At 38.7% G+C, this 27,071-nt stretch overlaps 1 protein-coding gene across 1 annotated transcript in view; it reads left to right on the forward strand.

Moving 5' to 3' along the window:
- NUP210 (nucleoporin 210) overlaps positions 1 to 27,071 on the forward strand; it is a 126,027-nt gene that overhangs the window by 74,311 nt on the left and 24,645 nt on the right. Inside the window, 9 exon segments of the mRNA XM_042451951.1 lie at positions 794 to 921; positions 2,900 to 3,035; positions 4,363 to 4,425; positions 5,399 to 5,578; positions 6,377 to 6,457; positions 6,653 to 6,784; positions 8,466 to 8,624; positions 17,671 to 17,756; positions 22,640 to 22,814. Of these exon segments, the coding sequence (XP_042307885.1) occupies positions 794 to 921; positions 2,900 to 3,035; positions 4,363 to 4,425; positions 5,399 to 5,578; positions 6,377 to 6,457; positions 6,653 to 6,784; positions 8,466 to 8,624; positions 17,671 to 17,756; positions 22,640 to 22,814 (1,140 nt within the window).

A 27,071-nucleotide genomic window follows, 5' to 3' on the forward strand; every position in this document is an offset into this window, starting at 1 on the left:
TTCTGCTGCTTTGGACACTAAGAGACTGAGCAATGGATTCAAATTACCGGAAAAGAGATTCCACCTCAACATTAGGAAAAACTTCCTGACAATAAGATCCATTCAAGAGTGGAACACATTCCTCAGAGTGTGGTAGAGTGCCCTTCTATGGAGGTTTTTAAATAGAGACTGGGTGGTCGGGAATGCTTTGATTGTATATTTCTGCATGGCAGGGGATTGGACTGTTCCAACTCTGCAATTCTGTGATTCTAGTCCTGGAAGTTAGAATAACATATGGTCAAATAACTGAATTGTTATTTCACTAGTGCAATCACAAGTGCATGGGTTGCTCTAAGCCTTAGATTCTAAGGGCTCCCAGTGCTTTCAGTCATAACCTGACCAAAATAAGGATTTAATGAGATGGAACTTCTGAGAAGTATTATCATTTAACAGGTGGAAGATTTCTGAGGTTTCTACAGAAGCTCTTTTAATCAAAGTGCTGCTCTCACCTAACCATAGCTGTGAATTCATAATGCAGAATGAATTGTTTCCTTCCTCAAAAATCTTCAGCCACAATTCAGTCCACCAACTATCCCACCTAAAATGAGCATGTAAACTGATTTGAGGCAAATATGACTTCAGACTGCAGGGACGAACAAGGCTGATAGTCTTTCTTGATTCCATAATACTGGTTCTGATCCATAATACTAGTTCTTAGTAACTTGATAATGGAAAAGTTTTAACTAAATTGTCAATAAACAGAAGAGGATTTCTTCAGAGGAAAACTGAATATTTGAAAACAAATGTATTGCAGGTAGAAATTGGTAAAAAAGTTAAAGCTTTCATCAGAGTGATAGATGCTTCCAAGAAATACTTTCCAGCTAAATACTTCACCTTCATGGACTTAAACCTTAACTCAGCATCTCAAATTGTTTCCTTAAAGTAAGTTTTATTTTAATTTGTTTTTCCCTCTTTTATGCGGAAGAAACAAAAATAATATTATAAGTATTTTGTAAAAAGGTAATAATAACAGTGTACATTCAGAAAGATAAAGTTGTAACATGTACAGTCATAATGTATCGCTAATAGATATAAGATAATATGATTTAGTAATATATTGTGATACGCCTGAAATATTATTTCATTATAATAATCTGCATTGTTTTTTCTTGTTACATTCATGTGTTTTCTAATTAATAAGCCTGCAGTAATTAAAAAAAACTAAGCAGAAAAATGCATTCCTTTAGAACACTACTAATAAAAGCAAAATAACACTGATAAAAGTGTATAGATGCCAGTGGCTTGATTAAAAGAAGTCTGCATGAAACAATAACACCTTTATCTACCAGCAAAAAAAGCTCAGAGTGAAGACAAGGTCGGCTTTATTAAAGAAGTTTCTTAATTGGAGCACTAGTACTAGTACTGAGGAGCTCCGTCGCATTACCTCCCTTGAACTGTTTAAAAAGAGACTTAAAACCTTTCTTTTTAACCAAGCATTCACCCATGTTCACTGAAGTTATGTTTGATCCCCTTTTCTCCCTCTCACTTATATACACCTATGAATTGGATTTTAATTGTATATTGTAATTAATGTAATGTTGTTTTAATAATTTACTATGTACACCACTTTGATCACTGCAGAAAAGCGGTATAGAAATTAATAATAATAATAATAATAATAATAATAATAATAATAATAATAATGCACCTTGTCTCATATTCCTACAGATCTCACTTCTATAAAGGAAGAAATGTTGAAGCCACTTGTTTTTTGCCATTTTTGTCTTGTAAGACTATGTCATAGACTTTTTACCAACGTCACAAAAGCAAAAACACCTCCAACCAGTTTTTAGTTGTGTGTTTTATGAACAAGCCAGTGTAGTGGTCTAGTGGTTTGAGCAATGGACTATGAATCTGAAGGTCAGAGTTCAAACCCCTGCTCAGCCATGGAAACCTACTGGGTGACTTTGAATAAGCCACACTCTCTCAGCATCAGAGGAAGGCAAAACTCCCTCTGAATAAATCTTGCCGAGAAAACCTTGTGATAGGGTCACATTAGGGTCACCATAAGTCAGAAATGACTTAAAGGCACACAACAGCAATCTTATAGAAAGAGCTCCCAAGTCACCCTTTGCTTCTGGGCTTCTTACTGGGCTGCATCCACACTGCAGAAATAAGCCAGTATGACACAACTTCAGCTGCCCTGGCTTAATGATATGGAATTCTGGGAACTAATTTTGTGTGGCCCAGAATGGATGCAACCTGTGACAGCACTCTAAACCCTTTTATAAATTCAAGGTCCAAAGCCTCTTACAAGTATTTGGATTTTCTTCATTGCAGAAACTGTCAACTTCACAATTAAGCCTCTTGTTTTGTAAAATCATTTAATTAAATGATAGTTTAATCATTTAGTATCTTTAAATTCACTTAATTACAGCCTCTGGCCTGAGTTATTGAATTCTGAGAAGCAGAAATAACTGGAAGGCTTGTCATGGCAATCAATTTGATATAATCATAACAGTCTAATAGACATTTTAAAATATATATATATCAAGTTTTATCAAATAAATCATGTTTTGTTCTTGCTTTATATTGTTCATATTCTAATGCTTTCAAATGCTTTAAGTATATGTGGTGTTCCAAACAGATCATAACCTGTCTATGAAGCAGACTGGAATCAATAATGTTGTTTGCTGAGATACCAATGTCTTATCCTTGATTTAAAAAAAAACCCAACCTACTTAAAATTCAGCAAACATCTGTACAACTAATTTGAACCTATTGTATATTATACTGCTTAGGACTTAATCATTAGCCGGCAACATCTAAAAGAGCAAGATAAGACTTTTGCTACAGAAGGTTCTGATTATTCTTTTTTACATTAATCTGTTTGTCTAATTAATCTATTTTCTTACTGCAGAGCTCTCAGTGAAGCTTCTGATGATCACACTGCTGTTTTTCTAGTTCATGGCATTGCCATAGGTCAAACCAGTCTTACAGCTGTTGTCACTAACAAATATGGAGAGAGAATCAGTTCAGCTCCACAGCAGATTGAAGTAAATATTTTTATTGTTATTAGAAAATAATTTCTGGTTACTTATAATGATTTAATCAAAATTATTAAAATTAATGAAAATAGTATTATCATTTTAAATAACCAATATCAACAATATTAAGCAGAAATATGGGTATTGTAGATTTCTAGGTGCTCAGCTTGCTGAAGCTACAAGATATATTTTATTAAAAAAGTAGAAGCAGTAGCAATCTAGGGTTTGTATAAAAGAAAGATGTAGATTGCTCTTTGTACACTAATCTGTTTTGGTTTTGTTTGTTAATACTGATCCGTGTACAAAGACAAGGGGGAGGGTGGTTGGCAGTAGCATGAAGTTCAGGAATAATTGGAAAGATAAAGAAAAATGTATGATATAAGTAACAGGTATGAGAAGAAGATGAGGACTGAAAAAGGACAATTGCTGAAAAATGCTAGAACTTAACAACAATATGAAAATTGGGAAGGCCGTGCAGGAATTTCCAAAAAGAAAGAAAAGAAGAAGCCAAGACGTTGAATTGGCAGTCACAAAGAAGTGTATAGGAGGAAATAATAAATTGTATTTCAAAGGAGGAAGTTTTAAGGGAAAAAACAGAGAAGTTGGATTGAGAAAGATAGGATACATCAAAGAGGAAGTAGCCCACAGCACCATCACATTCTTTGCTATAGGAAATAGTGAAAATGGCATTGTCAAGAGGAATAAGCCAAATGTCAGAAGGGAGTGCACATAGGAAATGAGAAAGCCATGTGAATGAGATGTTTTAGGCAGATATTGCAGATATTCAGACAGAAGAGAATGAAAGGAAAAACAGCACTGAAAAAATTTGGTCAAGTATTGTGTAGTGGTAGAAGTGTTGGACGAGTACAAACCAGGGAAATCCCTACTCAGCCATGAAAAACCACTGGATCACCTTGGGCAAATCACACACCCTCAGCCCAAGAGGAAGGCAGTGGCAAACTTCTTCTAACTAAGGCTACATCCATACAGGAGAAACAATCCAGTTTCATACCACATTAACAGCCAATGGAATTCTGGGATTTCTAGCTTGTTGTGTCACCAAAGCTCACTAACTCAGAAGGCTTAATATTTCTCACAAAACTACAAATCTCAGAATTCCATAGCATTGAGCCACTGCAGTTAAGGTGGTGTGAAACTAGATTATTTCTTCAGTTCAGATGCAGCCTAAATCTCGTTGAGAAAACCCTAGCACATGGATGCCATAACTCAGAGTTGACGTCAAGGTACATAACAAAAACAGCAAAAAGCAAGAAAATACACTGTGTTGAAAGTTATTATGAAATCCCTTAAAAACTCATTGCCCTTTCACTTCTAGGTTTTTCCTCCTTTTAGACTGATACCAAGAAAAGTAACCTTGCTCTTAGGTGCAGTGATTCAGGTGAGCTGTTTCGAAGATTGTTGTTAACTAATTATTTTAAGAAAATGGTTACTGTAAATTTAAAGGGTAAAAGTCACGGCCAGTGTCCAAGAATTTCATTCTGCCACCCCTTGCAGACACCTAGTTCTGGATTAAACACAGTAATTTTATTTGTCCCTTCTGTTGTGCACAACCAGTTATATTAACAGTAAAGACGCCCAAACATACATGATACTGCTTGTGTAGCTGGAAAAATCTGACCACTAACATTATATTGGCATGTAATCATTACAGTTTTGTATTCAGTCTGAATATTGGCATGAATTGAAATGTCACTGGAAAGAAACTTCTTGCCATCTTCCTATCTATGCAGTACATTAAAACTAAAACAGGTAGGCAAGGAAGGCACTGGCAAAACTATTTCTGAATAGACCTTGCCTAAGAAATTTGAGGAGTCGCCACATGCTGACAAAGAGTATACACACAGAATCACTGACAATCATGCCCAGGTGCCCCACTGTCTTTATCTTCAGAAACAACTGAGCCTGAAATTGAGGAACAATCTATTTTAAAAAATATCTGGCAAGCATACTGCTATTAAATACTCCGTGTAATTAAGGTATTCAAAACATATAAAGTGATTTTTTTATTATACAAGCTTCCATTAATCTTCAAGGATATGGCAAGTTAAATAATTCCAAAGATATAAAAGAAAAGCACATATCTGTGTAAATTCACGTCCCAGCATTTCAGACAGAAGAATTAGATGGTTGACTTTTGGTAATCTACTTGTTTTTGATGTTTCTAGCACAGGGAGCTAACAAATAATTTTGTATGACGCTGGCCTACTGAGGTATATTCTGGGGAGGAGGGGAAAGGTGGTGAGGTGTGTCTATGTTGTGCCCAGATCCTCTATAATTTATAAGTAGGAGATAAACTAGTACAGTATATCTTGCTTGTAACTGTGAATAATTCATTTTATAATTAACTACAGATTACCTCTGAGGGAGGACCACAGCCTCAATCCAACATTGTCTTCTCCATCAGCGATACCAGTATTGCCTCTGTGAACAACAGTGGCCTTATAACAGGCACATCAGTTGGCAACAGCACTGTAACAGGGATGGTTCAAGCTGCTAATGCTGAGACTGGCCAAGTTGTGGTGGTTTCTCAGGTAACTATTTGATATACATTATGTGGTTGTATTTCAGGTTATTCTTTGTTCTCACAGTGTTGGGGAAATCGAGACTGCTGTGTGAAAGTTAAAGCTCCGTAAGACTGTGAATCTGACAAGATATGTTTCATAACCCTGAACTGGAACCTGTTATTACTCATGTTTAAAACTTCATATAAGCACCATTTATCAGTTTAAAGCAAAGTAAGGGGCTCTACAGACCGGCATTTTGTGCCGACCTGTAGGCGGAGCCACTGTGGATTTCCCAGCAACTTACAATTAGTATGTTACGCTGGTGAGGGGAGCTCATGAAATAAGTCCCATACCTGCATTATCAGGTATGTGCCAGATAGACAGGCAGGTAGACTGACTGACTGAAAGAATCACTGTCTCCTTTCTTTCTCCCACATAAATATAAAATGTTCACATCCAGGACTGGCAACACTGATGTGTGATCTCTGTAATGCTAGTAGGAGAACGTCCCAGAAGTACTGCTGGTGAAATTTCTCCCTCATACATCAGGCCTGAACTGAACTTTCAGACTGGCTGATGTGCTTGCAGATTTTCAAACTGATGGTGATATGCTTTCACATTTTCTTGCAGATCTCATTTACAAAATATTTCCAAAATGTTGTTTTCACATTTTTAAACTCTTCTGTTCATGAATTGGCATACTTGTCATATTTTTTGTCTCTAAGCAAACTATCCATTGTAGCAGCTCTGATTTTTATGATCATGTGTTTTTGAAACAGATGCCTAGAACACAATACAAGTAAGACGTTCTGCCTTTCTTTTCAGGATAAAGTTGAAGTCGAGGTAATTCAGCTTGAGGCTGTTAGAATCCATGCACCCATTACACGAATGAAAACTGGCACTCAGGTAAATCAAATCACTGTGTTGTGGATTCAGTTCATTTTTATATGTGGTATATTGAATTAGAAGACAGCTGACATAATCTAATTGGTGTAGACACAACAGCTTATTGTTTTATATTTTTCATGTTTGTAAAGATGCACTCAGCTTTAATTGTGGGTACTTTTCAAAATCAAGGTAAAAATGCTTCTGTTCCTCCAGATGCCAGTGTATGTGATGGGTATCACAAGCAATCAAACTCCTTTTTCATTTGGCAGTGCAGTGCCAGGATTAACATTTCATTGGTCTGTCACCAAGCGGGATATCCTTGATGTCAAATCAAGATTTACTGAGGTAAACTTTAAACTGGAATTTGTTTTCTAAATTTTGTCAAGAAGCTAAATTTGACAGGGTGAGATTACAAGAAAATGTGAGTCACACTTTGTGTTCTTTGCTCATGGATGTATTTACTTCAATGCACAGTTTTCTGGTAGCTGACCTAATATGTCAAAGATGCCCACTAACAGCTTTATCACACGAGGCAATAAACTGTAATAATAGCTAGTTAATAGTGTTTGTTGCTGGGACTTAGCACATAATATCACCTCCTTTCTGTTGTTATCTTGGTGGGAGAGTGTTTGCCATTCACTTCTTTTCATTCATACAAAATGTCAGTGAATGACCTGCTTTCCCGCTTTTATGGTGCTAGCATTTGCAGTGTGATGAATTAGTTCTGCTTTAATCCTGATTTTGGATGGCAGACTTTAGGTGTTACTTACCCTTTGCCTGCCAGTGAGTTCCTGAGTTAGGAAGACAAGATTAATCACTGGCAGAGTAATCACTTTCATCTGCCACTGATTAGCCTACCCTCATTAGTTTCTCCACGTAAGACTGCTTTTAATTTATATTTTATATTTATTTGGGGGGTATCTGTCTGTGTGTGCCAAACTAGGCACACACTGGGTTGTACTGGGTGGACAGTGTCAAATGTTGCATGTGATAATATATTAGTGCAAATGAAGGCTGTAGGGCCAGAAAGATTATGAAGATTACAAAGGTATGATAAAGAAGAAGTAGTCTTGATTACATAGCACATTTGAAAAGAATGAGATTTTAGTAGCAGAACTCTCTGGTTTGATGAAGTCCTAGGTCAGTGCTGATGTTTCAGACTCCCAATTCCATTGTGTTTGTAAGTTATCATTTCCTTCAGGGTTTTTCCCCATTTCAAAAGTTGTCATTCTTTCCTGCTGGCAAATGGACTGGTTCTTGGTCTTACCAGTATCCTGTCCAAAGTCCTCATTTTGCTACCTGTTAATATTGGTCATGTTTTATTGCCCTGTATACCTCCAATGCACGCTTCCCATTTTCTTTTATGAGATCACTTTCTGCATAGAGACATTCTGTGTCCGCCTCCTAATTTCATATTATATTGTCACCAGGCATCATTCAAACACCATAGGAATATTTCTTTGCCTGGCATATTGTTGGGGTAGATATCATATTATACCTATAGATTTCTGGACATGTTGTGGCCTCCTTGCAGATGGCTCTTGATTAGGGACAACAAGTGCCCCCTTGCCTACAAGAGGTGGTGATTTTTGGTGCTCTTTACCTGAGCACTTATACAACATCATGAGATTTGCTGTTCTTATATTTGAGGTTATCACAGTGATGCACAAACAGCATTCCTGTTAACTGATGCTAGGAGAATTGCTGTACTCAATGGTCACCTGTTATAATCACAATAAATTCTGAATTTCCACTGGTGGCAAGAATTCAGTACAACCTCAGTATCAAGCAGAGGATGAATGTCCACCTGTATTCTTCTGCACTGACAAGGATTTGGACAAGATGAATCTTTGTCCTTTCCTACTCCATGATTTAAGATCGTTGCACATCTGTGACTGTATGAACAGAGTGGATTTGAGAAGAGTCTAGACAGTTTGAGAGCATAGATATGAAGAGCAGGCTATTGGTCCATGTAAGATGTTGAGGTAAATTCCTTCAGAGCTAAAACTACTATTTTGTCTTTCAGGCTTCTGTTCAGCTCTCCATTCAGAATAACTTTGCTATGGATGTTTATGGAAAAGGGAAAGGAAGAACAGGACTGAAGGTTGTTGTCAAAACCCTTGATCCTTCAGCTGGACAATTTTACCACATGTCAAGAGAATTATCTGATGAAATCCAAATACAGGTATCACATTGGTAGTTCATACTGTAAAATCCTGTTGTCTTTTGTGAGTGGAGCAGAGTGTATGTGTTTCTGAATATGTTTTACAATTCCCCCTAATTCCACATGCCTGGTTACAATAGGGCACTGGATTAGAGTTAATAAACTGAGAATACTGATAAAACTGAGGGACTGAAGGTGGACTATAAATCTATTCGGGTGGTATTCACCTAGTTGTGAATAAAGCTGAATTCTACAAAATGGATCAGAGCAATAGTTTGAGAGTGTTTAAGTGATGTTTCTTAGCTTTATGCATAGTTTAATGTGTGTTTAATGTGTTATTATATGTGCCATCACAAGAGCTTTGGGCTGTAGGCTCAATATTACAAGGTGAATCATTGGTGAAAATGATGAAAAAAGTACAAATTTATAATTAATAAAATCAGCCAATTCCCTGGTCTTTCCCCACAACTGTTCAACAGCTTGAGAACAAGAACGGAGAAACTGAACAATGGGAGTGAGCCAGGGCTGTAGTTTAGTAGAAGAGGTCATACGTATCAATAAAGTGGCAAAACTATTGAGGGTTGCCGATGAGATAGAATTGAGTAATGAGATCACTGGATCCATGGAGTCTCCAAGGTTTGAGGAAGATAAAGAAAAATCTAGAGCCTGGCTAAAAGAATAGAATCAATAGACTGAAGGTTGCGAAAGCGGCGTTGGACAATTTGACAAGGAAGTGGATTATGGACGAGGTCAAAAGAGATGAAATGATGATCAGAGAACAGGAAATCTCTAGCCATGAAGTTGGAGATTACACATTTTCTCATAAGGACAATATCAAGGCAATGACCAGAAGAGTGAATAGGTGCATTACAACATAGTTCGGGAACAAAAGAAGACAACACAGATCAGAGAAGTACCCCATAATCAAGGAGGGAACTTCATCTACTAAAAATAAAGTCAGCCAGGTCTTGAAATCTGACAAAAACTTAGTAGATGATCCTGGTGGACAATAGATAACTGCAACCCGAAGCTGAAGTGGTAGGAAAAGTTTAATAACATGAAGTTTGAAAGAAGAAAAACAGTGCTGTTGAGGAAAAGATAAGAGTCGAAACCGACAGGAGTTGGATAGCAGGACACCGACTCCTCCCCCTCTGCCCTCCAGGTGACTAGTGTGAGAAAAGAAAACTCCACCAAATGTGAGAGCAGCAGAGATTACAATGTCATGAGCTGGAAGCCAGGTTTCAATGAGAGCAAGATGAAGAGATTTAGTAAGAAAAAGGTCATGGACTGTCATTGCTTTTGAGCCAACTGATCGGTAGTTCTAAAGAGAGCAATTGAAAGGGAGCTGAGAACAGGGAAGACAACTAATGGAAACCAAATTAGGAGAAATAGTAGGAGCCATAGAAGAAAATAAATTATCAAGAAAAAGATCAGAAACAGACAGCAAAAGAAAAGAAAATATAAAAAGCCTAGAAAAATCAATAGTCTCTAGCATTGCCAGGCTCAAAACAGCTAAGTCAATAATAGCCATCCAATATCAAAGAACAACAAGCCGTTAAATTAGCTCACTAGGAGGCCAACTTGAGAAACCAAGTTGCCTTCAAGTTCATCATAATAACTAATATGAATGATGTCAATAATCACTAAGATACAGTATATTTGATTGTGAAATAAATCAATCAATCCACTACAGTTCCTCTTGTTGTTTAAAATACTGTAAGCTGGGATTGTTGCAAAAGAGAAGAAAAGAAAGTCAGTACTCTTCAACTGCTATAAATGGTAAATCTAGCACCCAGACTAATGGAAAGCTAGGTGGAAGTAGTTTTAAAGCTCCCACCACCACCAAACGCTCCTCCCGACTGTTGGAGTGGAGTGGTTTTCAAGCCAGACACTCCTCCTAACTGCTGGGCTAATGGAAAGCTGGGTGGAAGCAGTTTTCAAACCAGACACTCCCCCTGACTGCTGGGTTCATACAATACTTCAGGTGAACAACAAAAAAAAAGCTTTTAATTCAGTGCATAAAATTGAGAAATTTGATTCTAAAAAATGAGTGATCACTCAAGAACACAAATCACTCTTTCTTGAACCCCCTGAAGTACCATCTTGCACCCAGGTTGGGAACCTCTGATCTAGGGCCTCTGGAATCTGAAGTCCAACAATATCTGAAGGGCCATACTTTGTCCACTTCTGCTTTATTCTAATGTGAATTAGGTAAATAAAAGAAAATGGCAGTACAAAATGTACTAAACATAGTCTGTAATCCTGTACACATCAAGAAGAGACTCCCAGTCATAACCGTTTTTCAGATTTCTACAAGTATTAGCTTGAATTTAGAGTTATAGTTTGACAATAACCTCCCAAGTCTGTATCAGACTGACATTTAGCACATATTCTGAGGCTCTCTGGTTATTCAGATAGTAATCCAGTTATATTCAGCAGCTAAGTCTTCAGTGAGTCTGGCACCTCAGTCTTAATGCAATTAATATCTTTTAAGTCCCATTGATTTCATTGAATATTAATTTCAAGAAAGCATGTTTAGGATTTTAGTGAAATGAATGAATATGAAATGACATTTTCACAATGCTAAATAAATTGAAAAATTAACGTTGGCTATAAAAATTAAATGCAAACTGGATAGCAGCCATCATCTTAAAGGACAATACAGATTTATCAAAGTTAGTCTTGAATTATGTACATGTCTATTATTTGAATTTGATAAGGTTTTCATGTATATATTGAACTATCAGACTTCTGCAAATACAAGACACAAGTCAGACTTATTGCTAGACATAAAAAAGCAAAAATAACTACTGTACCATCTACGTAAATTCAACCTAGACAATGAGAAAATTAAAGAGTTCCTGTATCTTGGATCAAACACTTATCAGAATGGAAACTGCAGTCAAGAAATCAGAAGAAGACTATAAATGGGAAGGGGTGCCATAAAAAAACTAGACAAGATCCTGAAGTGTAAAAGTACACAACTGGACACTAAAGTTAGGATTGTCCAAGCCCTGACTTCATATGTGATAGCTGGGCAGTGAAGAAACCAGATAAAAAGAAAATTAATTCATTTGAGATGTGGTGTTGGAGAAGAGTGCTGAGGATTCCATGGACAGCAAAAAGATAATCAAATGGATTTTTGAACAGGTGAAGCCCAAACTCTGCCCAGAAACCAGGATGTTCAAACTGAGGCTGTTGTACTTATGAGTCTACAGGACGTGAGCAGAGCAGTAGAGGACAGGGAGTCTTGGAGAACTTTCAACCACAGGGTCAGCATGAGTCAGGACCAATTCAAGGGGGGTTAAGTATGGACAACAACAATAAAAAAGTATCTTCCAGGAAGCCTGGAGTTTTGATTTCATTTTGCTCTCTTTATCCTCAGCAAGTGCACTTGATTTTACCAAATATTCTTTAGATAGAAATAAGGCATTAAGATATCAAAGAAACCTAGGCGGGTTACAGACGGGCAGGGGAAGACGTTTTGAAGGTATCTTCCCCTGAATACGGAGCCTCCAGACCGCCCACCCCGGGGGCGTAGCTAAGGTGGATGGGGCTTCCACACTGGGGGTAGTGAAGACGCCTCACCTGGGGCCGTTTCTTACCCGCAGCTTCCATACCGTCACCTCACAGGACGCTGCAAAGGCAGCTTCCGCACGGGCGGCCAAAAACATGGCTTTTTTTTTCTTTTGCTGGCTGGCGGATGCGCCGCTGCGCAGCTACGGCGGTCAGCACCGGTGGCAGAAAGCGTATGTGCACATTTAAAGCGCCCAGGCCCCTTTAAACTTTTCCCCCCGCCCTAACCAAGAACAAAGGTGGCCTCCTGCCAGCTGGTGATCAGCATCCTTGTCCGCTTGCACGTTGCCAGTGTCACCAGCATCATGGATGCCTCCTCTCCTTTGGTCCCCGCGCTCTTGCTGAATCTGCAATGCACAGCCACAGCTGTCGCCGCTGCCACCGCTGTCCCCCTGCCATCCCCCATCACCTCCCTTGTACATATGTAAATATTTAAAGTTTTAGCGTTTTTTTATTGTTAGGTGAAAATGGCGCAGGAATGTGTGTAGGGGTTGACTTTAAATTCCAAGGTTTCCATGATTCTAGCAGCGCATGCGTACATGTTGCTCTAGGGTTAGGGTTACAAGCATTAAAATAGAGTGCAGCTGTGCTGTAGTTTCCACATCTGCATGGCATCTGACGCTCTAATTAGAGCCTCGGTGCAAACTGCGCATGTTCCAGGACCCCGACTCATTATGCGACGCAGCTGACTCGGAGCCTTTAAATGGGCAACTTAAATTTGCGGCGTGACAATTGTGGCGTACAGGTGCAGCAGCTTAGAGACGGAGATACGCAGTTGCTCAGTATATAGAAAAGAAGCGGAAAAAAGCGGCACCTTTTTGCCCGTCTGTAACCCACCCTAGAAACTAGTCATAGGAACAATACAAGATAAAGGTTAGCATGGGATAAAATGGAAAATGCCTCAATTGTATTTCATATTCAGAGAATGCTTTTTAGATTCAAAGCTATTTCTGAAGACAAGTTCTTAACCATAACTTTCAGTTCTTTTGTTCTTAATGCTTTAAAATTTGCTCTCCAGGGTGCTATGTACCTGGCAGAAGAAATACCAGTTTTCCCTAGGAAATGGGCAGGTGGTATTTGTAAAAGATGCTCAGTTTGAAACCCTGAGTGGATGGGACAGGGTTCATGCCAACCAGGAAGTGTTTGTTCAAACACATGTCCCAAAAGAGCAGTCAATATCCACAGATGGATGGGCAAAAAATGCTGACAGTATGTAGCAAGCCCAGGCAAGCAAAAGATGGTGAAGATGTTATAGGTCACCTGGATAAACTAGGGGCTCTGTTCAATGACTTATTAAACAGAAGAATGAGTTTCCCAGAGGCACAGAAGGCTTATGTTGTGATAGAAAGCCTGAGTGAGAGTTGGGACTTTTTGTTCCACAGCTTGCAAAGTTTGCAAGAAGCAGAGCTGACCTCTAAACGGGTCTCAGCTCATATCTTGGAGGAGCAAGAGTAGAGGAGCTTTGAGGCTGGGAGTCGTGGTCAGCAGTGTGCCAGGAAAAAAAAGAAAAGGAGCAACACCCACCCTCAGCACCTCTGGAGCAAGGCGAGGCTATGTGCAGCCTGGTGATAAGGTGCAACACATATGGAAAGGAGGGGCATTTGAGGAAATATTGTCCCTCCAGGTTTGGCCACAAAAGCCTACAGACAAGTTTTCCCAGACAGCTTCCCCGTGTAAGCCAAGTAGCGCGTATGCTCGGGCCCCATTCACTTGAATGGGGCTCGTGCATGTGGCGGTGGTGCGGTGGCGCACATGCGCCATGGGCGCGTGCCCCATTCATTCCAATGGGGCGTGCCACCCCACACGCCCCTGGACGGCTCTCCACAGGTATGAGCATGTGCTTACACCCTCATATAGCACGCCCGCGTATGACGCGGGCGCATTGTAAATGCATCTCTTATGAAGGACTATTTTCCATCATGTTTAAAAGAAGCTATGGTATGGCCACTTCTGAAAAAGCCCTCCCTAGATACCTTGGACATGAATAATTATAGACCAGTCTCCCACCTTCCATTTTTAAGCATGGTAACTGAGAGAGCTATTGCTCTCCAACTCCAAGCAGTCTTGGATGAAACAGATTATCTAGACCCATTTCAGATTGGCTTCAGGGCAGGATACAGAGTCGAAACTTCTGTGTTCACCTTAGTAGATTATTTTCACTTGAACATCAACAGGGGAAATGTGGTCCTCTTGGTGTTCTTAGACCTGTCAGTGGCTTTTGATACCATTGACCATGGAATCCTTCTGTAACGCCTGGGGAAGTTGGGGATTGAAGGCACTGACTGCAGTGGTTCAAGTCTTATCTCTCAGGCAGATTTCAAATGGTGATGCTTGGAGACAGTTGCTCTAAAAGGGAGCTCAAATCCAGCATCCCTAAGGCACCATCTTGTCTCCAATGCTATTTAACATTTACATGAAACCACTGGGAGAAATCATCCAGAGGCATGGAGTGGGGTCCTTTCAGTATGCCAATGACACCCAGTTATATCTCTCCGTGCCCTGGACCATAGTGTCAACGAAGGATGGCGTCTTTCCTCTGAATAAATGTCTTAAGGCACTAATGGGCTGGACGAGGAAAAACAGACTGAAATTGAATCCAGGTAAAACGGGGGTGCTTGTTGTTGGGGGTCCTAATCCAGGAATGAAGGTTTGTCAACCAATCCTGAATGGGGTCACACTTCCCCTAAAGGACTGTGTTTGCAGTTTGGTGGTGCTCCTGGACCTGTCTCTCCAGATGTCAGCTCAGATAGATGTGATGGCCAGGAGTGTCTGTTCTCAGTTTTGGTTGATACGCCAACTGCACCCCTTCCTGGATCTTGAAGACCTAAAAACTGGTCCTCAAGTAACCTCCGGTAACCTCATGACTTGACTTCTGCACTGCACTCTACATAGGGCTACCCTTGAACCTAGTGCAGAAACTTCAATTAATTCAAAATATGGCAGCCAGATTGGTCACTGGAAGATCCAGGAGTGATCACATAACCCCTATATTAAAGTCCCTTCACTGGCTACCTATTAACTTCTGGGCACAGTACAAGGTATTGGTTATAACCTTTAAAGCTCTTCATAGCTTGAGTCCAACTTACTTATGGGATTGCCTTCTCCCATATATTCCTTCCCGCACACTTAGGTCTTCAAGCAAAAAATTTACTGCAGCCAGCAAGATCTAGACTGGCTATGGTTACTCAGAGGACCTTCTCTTCTGCCACCCCCAAATTATGAAACAGCCTGCCGGAAGAGATCCAACATATGACCAGTCTTGAATGCTTTACAAAGGCGTTCGAGACATATCTCTTCCAGCAGGCCTTCCCAGATTAACATTCTAATAGTTTTTCTATTAATTCCATCAAGCATCCACGACTGTCTGGAGCTGCCTATGCCTTGTTTTAACAATTGTTTAATATTTAATAGTATTTTATTGTGGATGGGTGGATTTGGGAGGGCTGGGATATAATGATGATAACTGTTTTATTGTATTTTAAGGATGTTTTATTATTGTTACTCAATCTGCATGGAGACGTGGGAACAAATACATTTTATTATTATTATTTTAAACATGGCATCTTTTTTTTAAATTTTTTTTACAAATGGCTGCATGAAACCAGATATATTTAATAACAACCACTTTTAGGTCATCTAGGTGCTGCTGTGGGTAATGACTCTTGAGCCAGAAAACTTGACAACTCAGAGCTAGTTGTAACAATAACATTTATGATTTTATAACCCATTTTTAGCCCATCTAGATAAAAATCCATTATTAGGGGGGAATATATAAACAATGTTTTTGTGTTGTGCAACTAGAGTTGTGGTTTTTTGCCTGTATGGTACATAGGAAAGAAAAGTGAGACTCCAGGCCACATCCCAAGACAATTTAGGGAGGGGTAATGCATGAGTGCATGCACATGCACCACACAGAAAAAGAAATAGGGAGGAAGGCTTTAAATGGATGTTACCTTAAATGAGTCAACTGGAAATTCCCTCCTCTCAAAAAATCCCCAAAACTAAAATTTCAAAACTGTAAATGAAATTTTCTTTTTAAAAACATCAGGTTTGTTGCAGGTGCTGAAAATTTGCCAGAGTTGCTTTCTTCTACTGTCATGCTGTATTTTTAAAGTACATTCAATTTAGAAATTATATGGATCAGACCACTCTGCATAGTCTTACACTAGTTTGTCCCATTGATTGAAATGCCTATACAGTGTCAAAAGCAATGCAGAATTATTTTATTTATTGTATATATTACATGTTACAACATGGCCAAAGTGGGCTTCCAGTGAGCCTAGTAGAACATGTATTCATAAAAAATGTGTGTACTTCCTTGTTCAAGGTTTCCAAAGTAATAAATACTGGAAGACAAAAGTAAAAGGATAAGAGGACAATCCAATAATACTACTATCCCTTTTTTTTACTTCACTTTCCCTCCCTCATGGTGGCTCTGATTTAAGTGGGGCAGTGAATCTGCTCCAGGTTTTAATATAAATTCAAAAGAAGCTATCTAATGTGCTTCAGCTATGCAGGGGGACTTTAGTATTTACAGTTCAGATTAACGGTTCCACTGTATGAAACCATAGATATTTCCACATATGTCTGCCAAGCCCTTATAGTTTCTTCCTAATGGCTGTGGCCATGCTCGGTATATAGAGCACCAAACTCAGTGATGTTCATCCCACCAAGATGAAGACCCTGACTTCTTGGGCTATATCTAAAATTAACTGTCTAGTCTAGTGATGGTGAACCTTTTAGAGACTGAGTGCCCAACTTAATGGTGTTCCCACACCAGGTGTCACCCAGTGTTGGTGGTGGGACTTCTGGAGGTGGGATTTTCCCAGAAACAGAGACCTCCAGGGATGGGATCCTGCTTCGATCCATGGGGAGAGGCGGGAAGATAGAAATAAAAATTATTATTATTATCATCATCATCATCATCATCATCATCATCATCATCATCATTATCATCTCCCCAGAGATAATTAAAGGCATGGAAGGGTGAGAGAAGAGGAAGAACAGGCACACACTTATTCCTCCTCTTCCCCCACCCTCCTGTGCTTTTAACTCTCTCTGTGTTCAGAGAGGGCACGTGTGCCACAGGTTTGTCACCACGGGTCTAGTCTATGGTCCAGGGCATTTGGAAAGAAATCCTATATAATGATATGGGTGTCAACAGAGAGGAATATAAGCTAGTACCTAACAGCTTTGATGTGCCTATTTAATCATTATCTATGATGGGGGGGGGGTGTTCTGACAAAGTTCTGTGCATATTTTTATCATACAAATAGGTCAGCTGATAATAGGTGACCTGCTCTGTCTTTTCAAAGTTAAGAAATTCATAATTCCTTTGCAGTTCCCACCTGAACCAAGTTATCTTTCTGTGTTTAAAAAAGTGTTTTCCTTTTAGCATGTCACACTTTTATCAATAGTTTTTTTATGCTTGAAGATGAAATATAGTAGATCTGCTTTATAAAAACCTAAATGAAATTATTTTATTATCTAGGTATTTGAAGATCTAATTATTATGGGGGTAGAAGTAAGACAGATCTTAATGTCACCCAATTCCTTTTATAAAGTCCAAACCAACAGGTAAGTGATGACTACATACTTCACACTGCAAAATATTATAAATAATCTAAAGTATAAATAGGTTACCAAAGAGTCTGTAGCAAAATCTTATGTAAAGTTGGTACAGGAAAGCAACAAAATCATGGGTTAAGAGCTGAGATACAAAAAAGTCTTATAAGTGTGTTGTCCTTTGCTCATGTCTTCATGGTGCAAATGAACAAACCAAAACTTAGCTGTGGTTTCCTGCTAAGTCCATAATTAATAGCATCAAAACAAGCCAGGATACGAAACCTTTCTCAGGTCATAGCTTCATAGCCATGGCTTGTACAAAGCCATTAACAAGAGTTTCTTATTCCATTGAAATGAGATAGAAAACTATAGTCAATTGAATACTAGCTATTTAATTGAAACGGGGAGGCGTTACAAACCGCCGCTTTGAGGTGATCTCCCGGCGCTGCTATTTGCTCCGTGAGGGAGCCGCCACAGCCAAACCGCGCGGCTCCCTTACGGAGCAAAAAAGAAGCTCCAAAATGGAGCTTCTTCTGGCGGCGCGCTCATGACGCCGTGAGGCACCAATGGCACACTCGCGACGTCATTAGCGCTGCGTGACGTGCGGACGCACAGCATCCGTTACGTCAAGATGGCAGCGGCCGTGTGGAACAGCCGCCGCCATTTTTTACAGACAGAGTCCGTAACAAGAATAGGGGTGTCTGGAAGAGACGCCCCTTTTTTAAACTGGGACGTCCTGAGGACGTCCCAAGTGGCGGTTTGTAACCCGCCACAGTCAGCCAAAAGCAGTGTTGGAGTCTTGAGTCTTGTGGCACTTAACATATTTATTGGTGTGTATACAGTAATGTATTAGATCTTACTTCCTCAATTATGTGAGAAAGTGGATTCAGGTTACAACCTTGGTGGTGATAATGGTAGCGTTACAGAAAGACTAATATGGCTGCCCCCTGGAATTAACACACAAGTTAAAGATAACATTCAATTTTAACAAAACTACCTTACCCCACAAACCCCTCAGTTTGGGAGCATTGTTTTGTCTGTGATGGGCATGGAGAACTCAGAGACACTTGGGCATCTTTTCTGGCAGGAATTCTTATGAGCAGTTTCCAGATATGCATGCATTTAATATTGAGATTTTCAAATGTTTAGTTCTATATATATATATATATATATTTGTTTGTATAGATACATGCATACATATATATGCATTTGTTATATTTTTGCAAATTGTTTGCAGTATATCTCTACAGAGATGACTAATAAATGTAAAACAGTGTTAATACTACCACTGGAAAAAAGTACTGTAACCATAATGAATGTGTTTCTATTTACAATATTCCAGAAAATGAAAAGCAGTCTCATCTATAGAGTACTAATAAAGAACAATTCCAAAAGAAGAATGCAAATTACAAATAAGTGGGTGGTATTATTATTTGCAGCATCACACATCTGTGGACAAATTAGGTTAAATAGCCTTCTATAAATAATTCTAGATTTCAGAAAATAGGAATTTTGGATGACAGCATTTATATACCTCTAAGGAAGGACTAGTTAAACATACATACATTTATAAATGAATCAGACAACCACACAGTGTTCTACTCAGGGAATAAAAAGACAAGAACAAATGGGGTAGCTCTCATAATAAGAAAAGATGTTGCAAAAGCAGTCAGAGGATACAGTGCAAAATCAGACCGAATCATCTCAATAAAGCTCCATGGGAAGCCTATGAATATCACCATAATTCAAGTATATGCATCAACCACTGAGGCAGAACAAGAAGAAATTGATAGATTCTACAAAGGATTACAGGGGGGGGGAAACTGACAACACACCAACACAGGATGTCAAGCTGATTATTGGAGACTGGAACACAAAGGTTGGAAGCAAAGAAGAATAAAACACATTAGGCAGATTTGGACTAGACAAAAGAAATGAAGCAGGTGAGCATCTGATAGATTTTTGTGACGCCAACAAACACACACATTTTTCATCCAACCAGAGAAAAGATTATACACATGGACATCACCAGATGGCCAACACAAAAACCAAATAACCTATATGATTGGAAGTAAAAGATGGCGAAGCTCCATACTGGTGGCCAAGACTAGACTAGGTGCTGATTGTGGCACAGATTACGAACTACTCATATCAAAAATAAAAGTAAAACTCAAGAGGAAAACAAAACCAGTCATCATACCAAAATACGATTTAAACAACATTTCCACAGAATTCATTGACAATCTAAGAAACAGATTTGCAGTACTAATTGTAATAGATCATGAACCAGAAGAGCTTTGGTATGAAGCCAGAAGAATGCACAAAGACACCTCTAAAAGACAAAAGGAAAGTGAAAAAACCATGGATGACAGATGAAATGCCACAAGCAATAAAAGAAAGAAGATAAAACAAAAAGGAGATAGGAATAAACTAAGAACTATGAACGCAACAGTACAACAGCTAGTGCGCAAAGATAAGGAAAATTACTACAACCACCAATGCAGAGAAATAAAAGACAACAACAAAAAGCGAAGGACAAAAGACCTATCCCATAAGAGCTGAGAAATCAAAGGAAAGTTCACACTAAGGCCCGGGATGCTCTATGAAAATAACAATAACATAATTCAAGACCAGGAAGGAATAAAAAGATGTTGGATGCAATACACAGAAGAGTTCTATAAAAGAGATGACAACATGAAGGACACATATGAAGATAAAATCCAAATTCTACTGAGCTGGAAGCTGCAATAAAAAGAATGGCAAAAGACAAGTCCCGGGGAACATGATATTCCAATAGAACTGCTACAGTGACTACAAATATGAGTTTGCAGGAGCTGGGCAGAGCTTTAGAGAACAGGGGGGCCTGAATGTCTTATCAGCATGGGTTGAGATAGACCCGAAGGCAGTTAATAACAACAATACCAATATTTTTAAAATGTAGATGACTCTGTGGAGTGGCCAAAAGAATGCCTGAGACATTCTCTGTCTAATTACCGTATATACTCAACTATAAGTCAACCTCATGTATAAGTCGAGGGCAAGTTTTGGGGCAAAAATTATGAATTTTGCTATGGCCCATGGATAAGTCGAGGGTAAAATTTAGGAGCATATAGCAAAGGATCTAAAGGATGTAGCAAAGTCAAAGAATTTACAAAATTCCAGCAGGCATAACTATGTGCTTAGTCTTAAGACTGGATGGATGAGAGAGTAGAGAGGGTGAGTGATTCCAGGACAGATTATATTCTTGTTTTTCACCAGGGAATAGTTTCTTATTTTAAATAAGAGTTAAGATACTCTACATACATTGACCCATGGATAAGTCAACTCAGGGTTTTGGGGTCATTTTTTTGACCTAAATTTCTAGACGTATACATGAGTATATACAGTAAATCCATTGTTAAATTCTGCTTATATGAAAGGAAAAACCAACAGAAATAATAGATTTCACATAATAAAATACATTGATTACGAGTACAATATAACTTTCATTTACTTTGGTAATCCCCCCCCCATCCTTCTTCTATTCTCTGTCAGAGCCATGTCTATCTGATTAAATATATTGCCACTTTCTATTCTTCTCTTCTTTTATTTCTAAGTCTTCTTTGCATATATATTTCTTATAACATTTGTTTTTCCCTTTCTTTTCAATTTTTAACAATGTCGCTTTTTACTTAATTTTTATATCACATATTTACATATAAAATATGTAAAATAAAAATAATCTTTTTCTTTTGAAGATAGTATAAAAGTTTCTTATTTGCAGTGTAGATGAGTCATTTATTAATGTGTAACAGGAAGGGGAAAGCAAAGTCATTCTAAGAAATTGTAAATGCCAGTTGCGTAATCCAACCAGATTTAAAGTCACAGCAAGAATCATCCAGATGTTCTTGTGCAAGACACAGGTATATACAGCCCTTCTGAATCCTTTTCAAATGTTTTGAGGGAATTGTTGCCCATTAACTGTATAAATTTGTGTTACTACAGTAGTCCACATAGCCATTGTCTGATTTGGTAAACAAGACAAATCCTCCAGTATGGCCTTAATGTGTCTTTCTTGCTATATTATCTTTGTTACTCTGACAAGATAGGGCTTGTGGAATTACTTGGGGAATACTTTAGACATGGGGAGGAAAGTTCTTCCAGTACTTTTTGTAGAAATGAAAATGCTTTCTAAAACAATGTTTATTAAACAAAAAGCTCTTTATTTCTGTTTGATATAATGCCGATACCTCCACCAATTGCACTGTCTGTAGGATTATGTATACTGACAGGTAGTTACTTACATTTATAAGAAAAACCTTTACTTCTAGCTGACTAAAACAGCTGGTGCCATTATATGTTTATAGATTATGTGTCACTCATGTTACTGGTCTGTTTATTACTTATGTTTTGTGTGTTCTTAATACAGCAGTCCATGGAGAGGCATTATTTTAAAAAAAAATCAATCTTGTATACAAATTATTTCCAAGAAGCAACTGAGATCTGCTTAGTCATGTCCTCATCTGTATATCTGACACCTACATCGAGCCTGACAGACTAATCTCATTCTGATGACGCTTTATAAAAGTATTTCTGAAGCCAGCATCTCATAGTCTTATCCATTGTTAGCATTCTGAATCAAGTTTGCATCAGCGAATGATGCTGCTGCAGGACAGCAAGTATATTGTATTATATGCACAACCATAGACAAGACTATTTAGAAGGAGGCTTCAGTCAAAATTTAAACCTATGAATTTTAGATAAAAATGCTTTAGGGGTTTAGAACTACAAGGTGGAGGTGTGTGCAGTTAAATGGCAATGCACTTAATATAACAGTATGCCATAAACATTGATGTTTGCATTTGAATCTTAAGGTGATTTTATTTATAATCTTTTTTGTCTTTGCCTTTATCAAGGGACAGAGTTGCTTCTCTGAGTTACCGTGTATTGAATGATCAAGATACTTTCCCTGTGGTTAAGGTTGATGAGAGTGGCCTTCTTAAGTCTAGATCTCTGATAGGGCTGTCAACTTTAGAAGTAATTTCACAAGAACCATTTGGAATCAACCAGACTCTTATTGTTGCTGTCAAGGTAGTATTTTTTTCAATTCTTTTCTGTGAGCTTAGAATGCATAAGAGAGAATTCCATTTGCGTTTTTTGTACAACTGTAATTTCCCATTATTACTGCAGGAGAAAATAATGGAAGTTTCATTTCTGGAAAGCTTAAAGTGTAAAGAGTACCTATTAATTCTGTTTTATTAGGATGTCAAAATGCTAGTTTTACTCTGTGATAAAGCCTTATACAATTGTATATGTGGAAAATATCAAATATGATGATGGTGGTCAAAAAGTAAGAAAATATACATGACACTCATAGATACTTGAACCTCACTTGTGATACACACATGCAGTAAATGATGGTAGAGGATATATGCATGCAAGATACACAATGCAAGCAATTCCTGAAATGAATGTGGTGTGTGACCAATGCTTGTTCTTGAAAACTGTATACACTCAATGGACAATGGTTCTTTTTGATGATCCTGTAAATTTATCTTGATGCACCATCTCTGAAAAAGCACAAAAAGTAATCCTCATGCTTGTACTATTATTTTCCTCTAAAACTGCTTGAAATCACATGTAGGGTGTGATATTGCAAGAAATTTATCACATATGCATATACAACACACAGCAATCAGGGCTTGGGAAAGTTACTTCTTATACTTCGTCTCCCAACTAGCTGAAGATTCTGGCAGTTGCAGCCCCAAAAAGAACTTTTCCAAGCTCTAGGAATAAGCACAATAAGGAAAGAACCTTGCATCTATATCTCTCTTGGATCATTGAGAGAAATTAAAACACACTTAAGCAATGTTAAAATGTGGTGGAGACATTTGAATTGTGTACTATGAAGCAGCAAGGCTATTTTCACAAGTTCTTCTTTTATTTTATATTTGTGTGTGTGCATGTGTTTAAATTATATATATTTCCCTGAGCCTGGTTCTGGGTAGAAAGACCACATACATATGTAAGGAAATAAATGCATCATAGATTCACTTACATTGTTGTGAGAATTGTTGGAGCCAGTCTACAGATGAGAGACAATACTCACAGTTGTCTTCTAGGCACTGTACACCTTCATCCCCAGCATTTTATCCTGTACTGTCATAACTGGCTTGAGGGTTTTTTTTGCCACATCCGTGGTTTCCTGCAAAACAAGCAATTTTAAATTGTATTTCTTTCCAGTGTCTCCTCAAGGCGGGGTACAGCAATTAAAAACACATAAACCACAGTTAAAATACAACACTATAAAATCATTAAAATATACTCATAAGAGTACATATGCAATTAAAAAGTCATGATTCAAAATTAACTAGGCAGACCTGCTGGAAGAGATATGTCTTTAATGCTGATTTAAAAGCAGTCAGCATTTTCAGCTATCATATCTCCTCCAGCAGACCATTCCACAATCTGGGAACAGCAGAGGAAAAAGTCCTCTGGGAAGCCATTGCCAGTATAGTCCTGCCCAGTTGGAGCAAACATTTCCCAGAAAACCTGAGTGTACAGGGCGGATTGTATGAGAGAAGGCAATTCTGTAAATAACCTGGACTCAAATCATGTAGGACTTTGAAGGTAATAACTAACACCTGGATACTAATTGGCAGTCAGTAGAGTGATTTTAAGATCAGTGTGATGTGATCGCTCCTGGATGTACCTGTAATCAGTCTGGCTGCCATATTCTGAACCAGTTGGAGGTTCCCGACTTGGTACAAAGATAATCCAATGTAGAGCACATTGCAGAAGTCCAGGTTTGAGCTTACCAGCGCATTCATACCATCTTTACATGCCAGAGACTGAGCCAAAAATATTGTGATAAACTGTGGAAGGATACAAAGACACAGGTCAGGCTTAGTCCAAATTTCCATCCCACGCCATCCATTCCTTTTCTCCCCAATCCCCCATCTGCCTTTTTATTTATTTATTTATTTTTTACAAAGAGGGAGATATTAATTATGGAACGACCTTAATTCTGTCACAGCTGTCAACAATATTATACAAAGAATGAGGATGCCCTGTTTCTAGGAGACAACCGTTATGAGTAAATCGTGTGGAGTCCCATATTTTGGAGTCAAGCTGTCTTTCTTACGTGTAGCTGAAATGTAGAAGAGACACAGGGCCAGAGCAGATGGGCAGGAAAAAGCAGCTCAATCCTGCTTTTCCCCCAAAGCAGGTCAGAACCCTGCTGCTCACACAGTCCGCTCCTATGGGGAGCCAAATGCTCATGGCCAACTGCACAGTGCAGTGTCAAGCCACGCTGCTGGGTCATTTTTTGTTGCCTCCCCACCATGCATATGCACCGTTGCACAAGCTCACCACTGGTGACCCCCTTCACTCAGTGTGAGAGTGATACTTTGGCAAAGCAGAACCATGGAGGCCACCATACATGCCCCCTTCATCCATGCCCCCCCCCTGCTGCACTGTCTGGTTTGTGTATATTGCAGTATATTGTAATATCATCCATTAGAGTTGGTGCATTTTCATTTCTTTGCTTTGCTGCAGCCTCACACTTGCGTCAGGGTGTTTATATACAGGAGTGAACATGTGCATCTTCTGCACTAAGCTGAGCCATCGTGGGTTCTGTTTGCTCCAGTGTAACCCCAAAGCGGCTTCAATCTAGTTTCCACCCACTTTGGAGGCATCGTCTAAATGCCCTGCCTTTAAAATGGTTGGAAACCACTTTATTTGGTCTGTCCGTTCCACCTCACAGATCCTAGTGAAGAAGTAGGAGGAGAAGCCTCCTAGTTTGTCTGGAACTGCCTGGGCTTCAATTTGGAACTTTTTGTTTCTGTGTATACTAGTTCTATATAGTGATGCACAGAACTTCAGATTGGGACTTCTCAAGTTACTAAACAGAGAGCCTTCCAATTTGGACTGAGACCTCACCTGAGCAATAAGGTTGCCCTTCCAATGGTATGCTTCCACGTGTTACTCCAACCCACAGTATCTGAATTCACACTTGGCTCTTGGTTTCTTGTTTCTGACCCATATTGACCCTATGGTTCAGTTGTGACCAGAGGTTGAAATATTGCTTTCTTAGAATTCAGCTCTACTGTCTTGGGGATTCAGGGAACTATAGCCCAAATAAATAACTTACCCAATATGTGGTGCTGCCATAGTCCAACACCTGGTAGATAGAGAAGACAGAACAACTTTCTTAATAGTGACATGTGGCAATAAAAAAAAGAATTCATAGTATCCTTTGAACACCTGAGCACCAAAATTCTTATTCTTATGTTTTGGTGGGTAGGAGGCTGCCTCAAAGCGTAAATAGTTCTGTTTATTCAATAGCATAAAGTTTGCTTCTAATTTGAGTTTAGAAAATGTGTTACCCAGCTATAGGAAGTTTGAAATACAGTGACATAGAACTAACACCATTAGAAGTGGAAAGAAAATATAATGCTGATAAGAAAGTGACTTCCTCTGCTTCTACAAAAATAGTCCCAGTCTGGATTTTTTTAAAATTTTATTTCAAGGAATAATTATATCATCTTTGTCATTTGCTCAAGGAGTTAAATGTAAAACTAAGTTTAAAATATTATTGGAAATGGTGGTTTACTAGTTGGCTGGATCAAATATGTACTGGTAGTTCAGCTTGTAATATCATCTACTAGAGAAGAGAGCTGAATTTACCAGTGTTTTAGCCATATTTTCTCACCTCTAAAATGCTGTTTGCCTCAGGCCAAACAAACTTAGTTTAGAGTAAGTGTTTATTTTGCAGTAAAATATCACAGGCTTTTCAAGATGGGAGAGAAGGGCTTACAACATAGGAGGATTGGAAACAAGAAAAAATTGCCAGTTATTTTCCCCTTTACTTTTTTTTTCCATTTGTTTTCCTAAGTATTAGTTGTTGTTTTTTAAAAAAACAAACCTTTTCCCCCTTTCCATTTTTAACAGTTTGGATTCCTGCCATTTAAATTTAGTAAATTTAGTAGCACCCATGGACTATCCCTAAACAAATTAACTCTGTGTGGTTGAAGTGGATAAATCAGGCCTCTATTACTGTCAGAGTGCGGGACCAGAATCCTGGACAATCAACCAGTCAGCTTAATTGATAAATCAACAGCACTTTATTGATGGTTCCAGAATCAGCAATTCCACATCACTCAGCTTCTTAGCTGAGACTGACCCCTCCCAGCCAAACCAAGGCATAAATTCCCCCTAAGCCAATCTACTCCACCCCTCAGCAAAAGCCCATGCAACAGGACCCCTCCTTCCTTTCACTAGTTCCCATCCTCCATTCCTTTTCCCTGAGCTGCTCTTCTCACAGAAACAAAACTGCATTCCCAGCCT

This window comes from Sceloporus undulatus, chromosome 2, assembly GCF_019175285.1.
Source record: "Sceloporus undulatus isolate JIND9_A2432 ecotype Alabama chromosome 2, SceUnd_v1.1, whole genome shotgun sequence".
In the NCBI taxonomy this organism is placed as follows: domain Eukaryota; kingdom Metazoa; phylum Chordata; class Lepidosauria; order Squamata; family Phrynosomatidae; genus Sceloporus; species Sceloporus undulatus.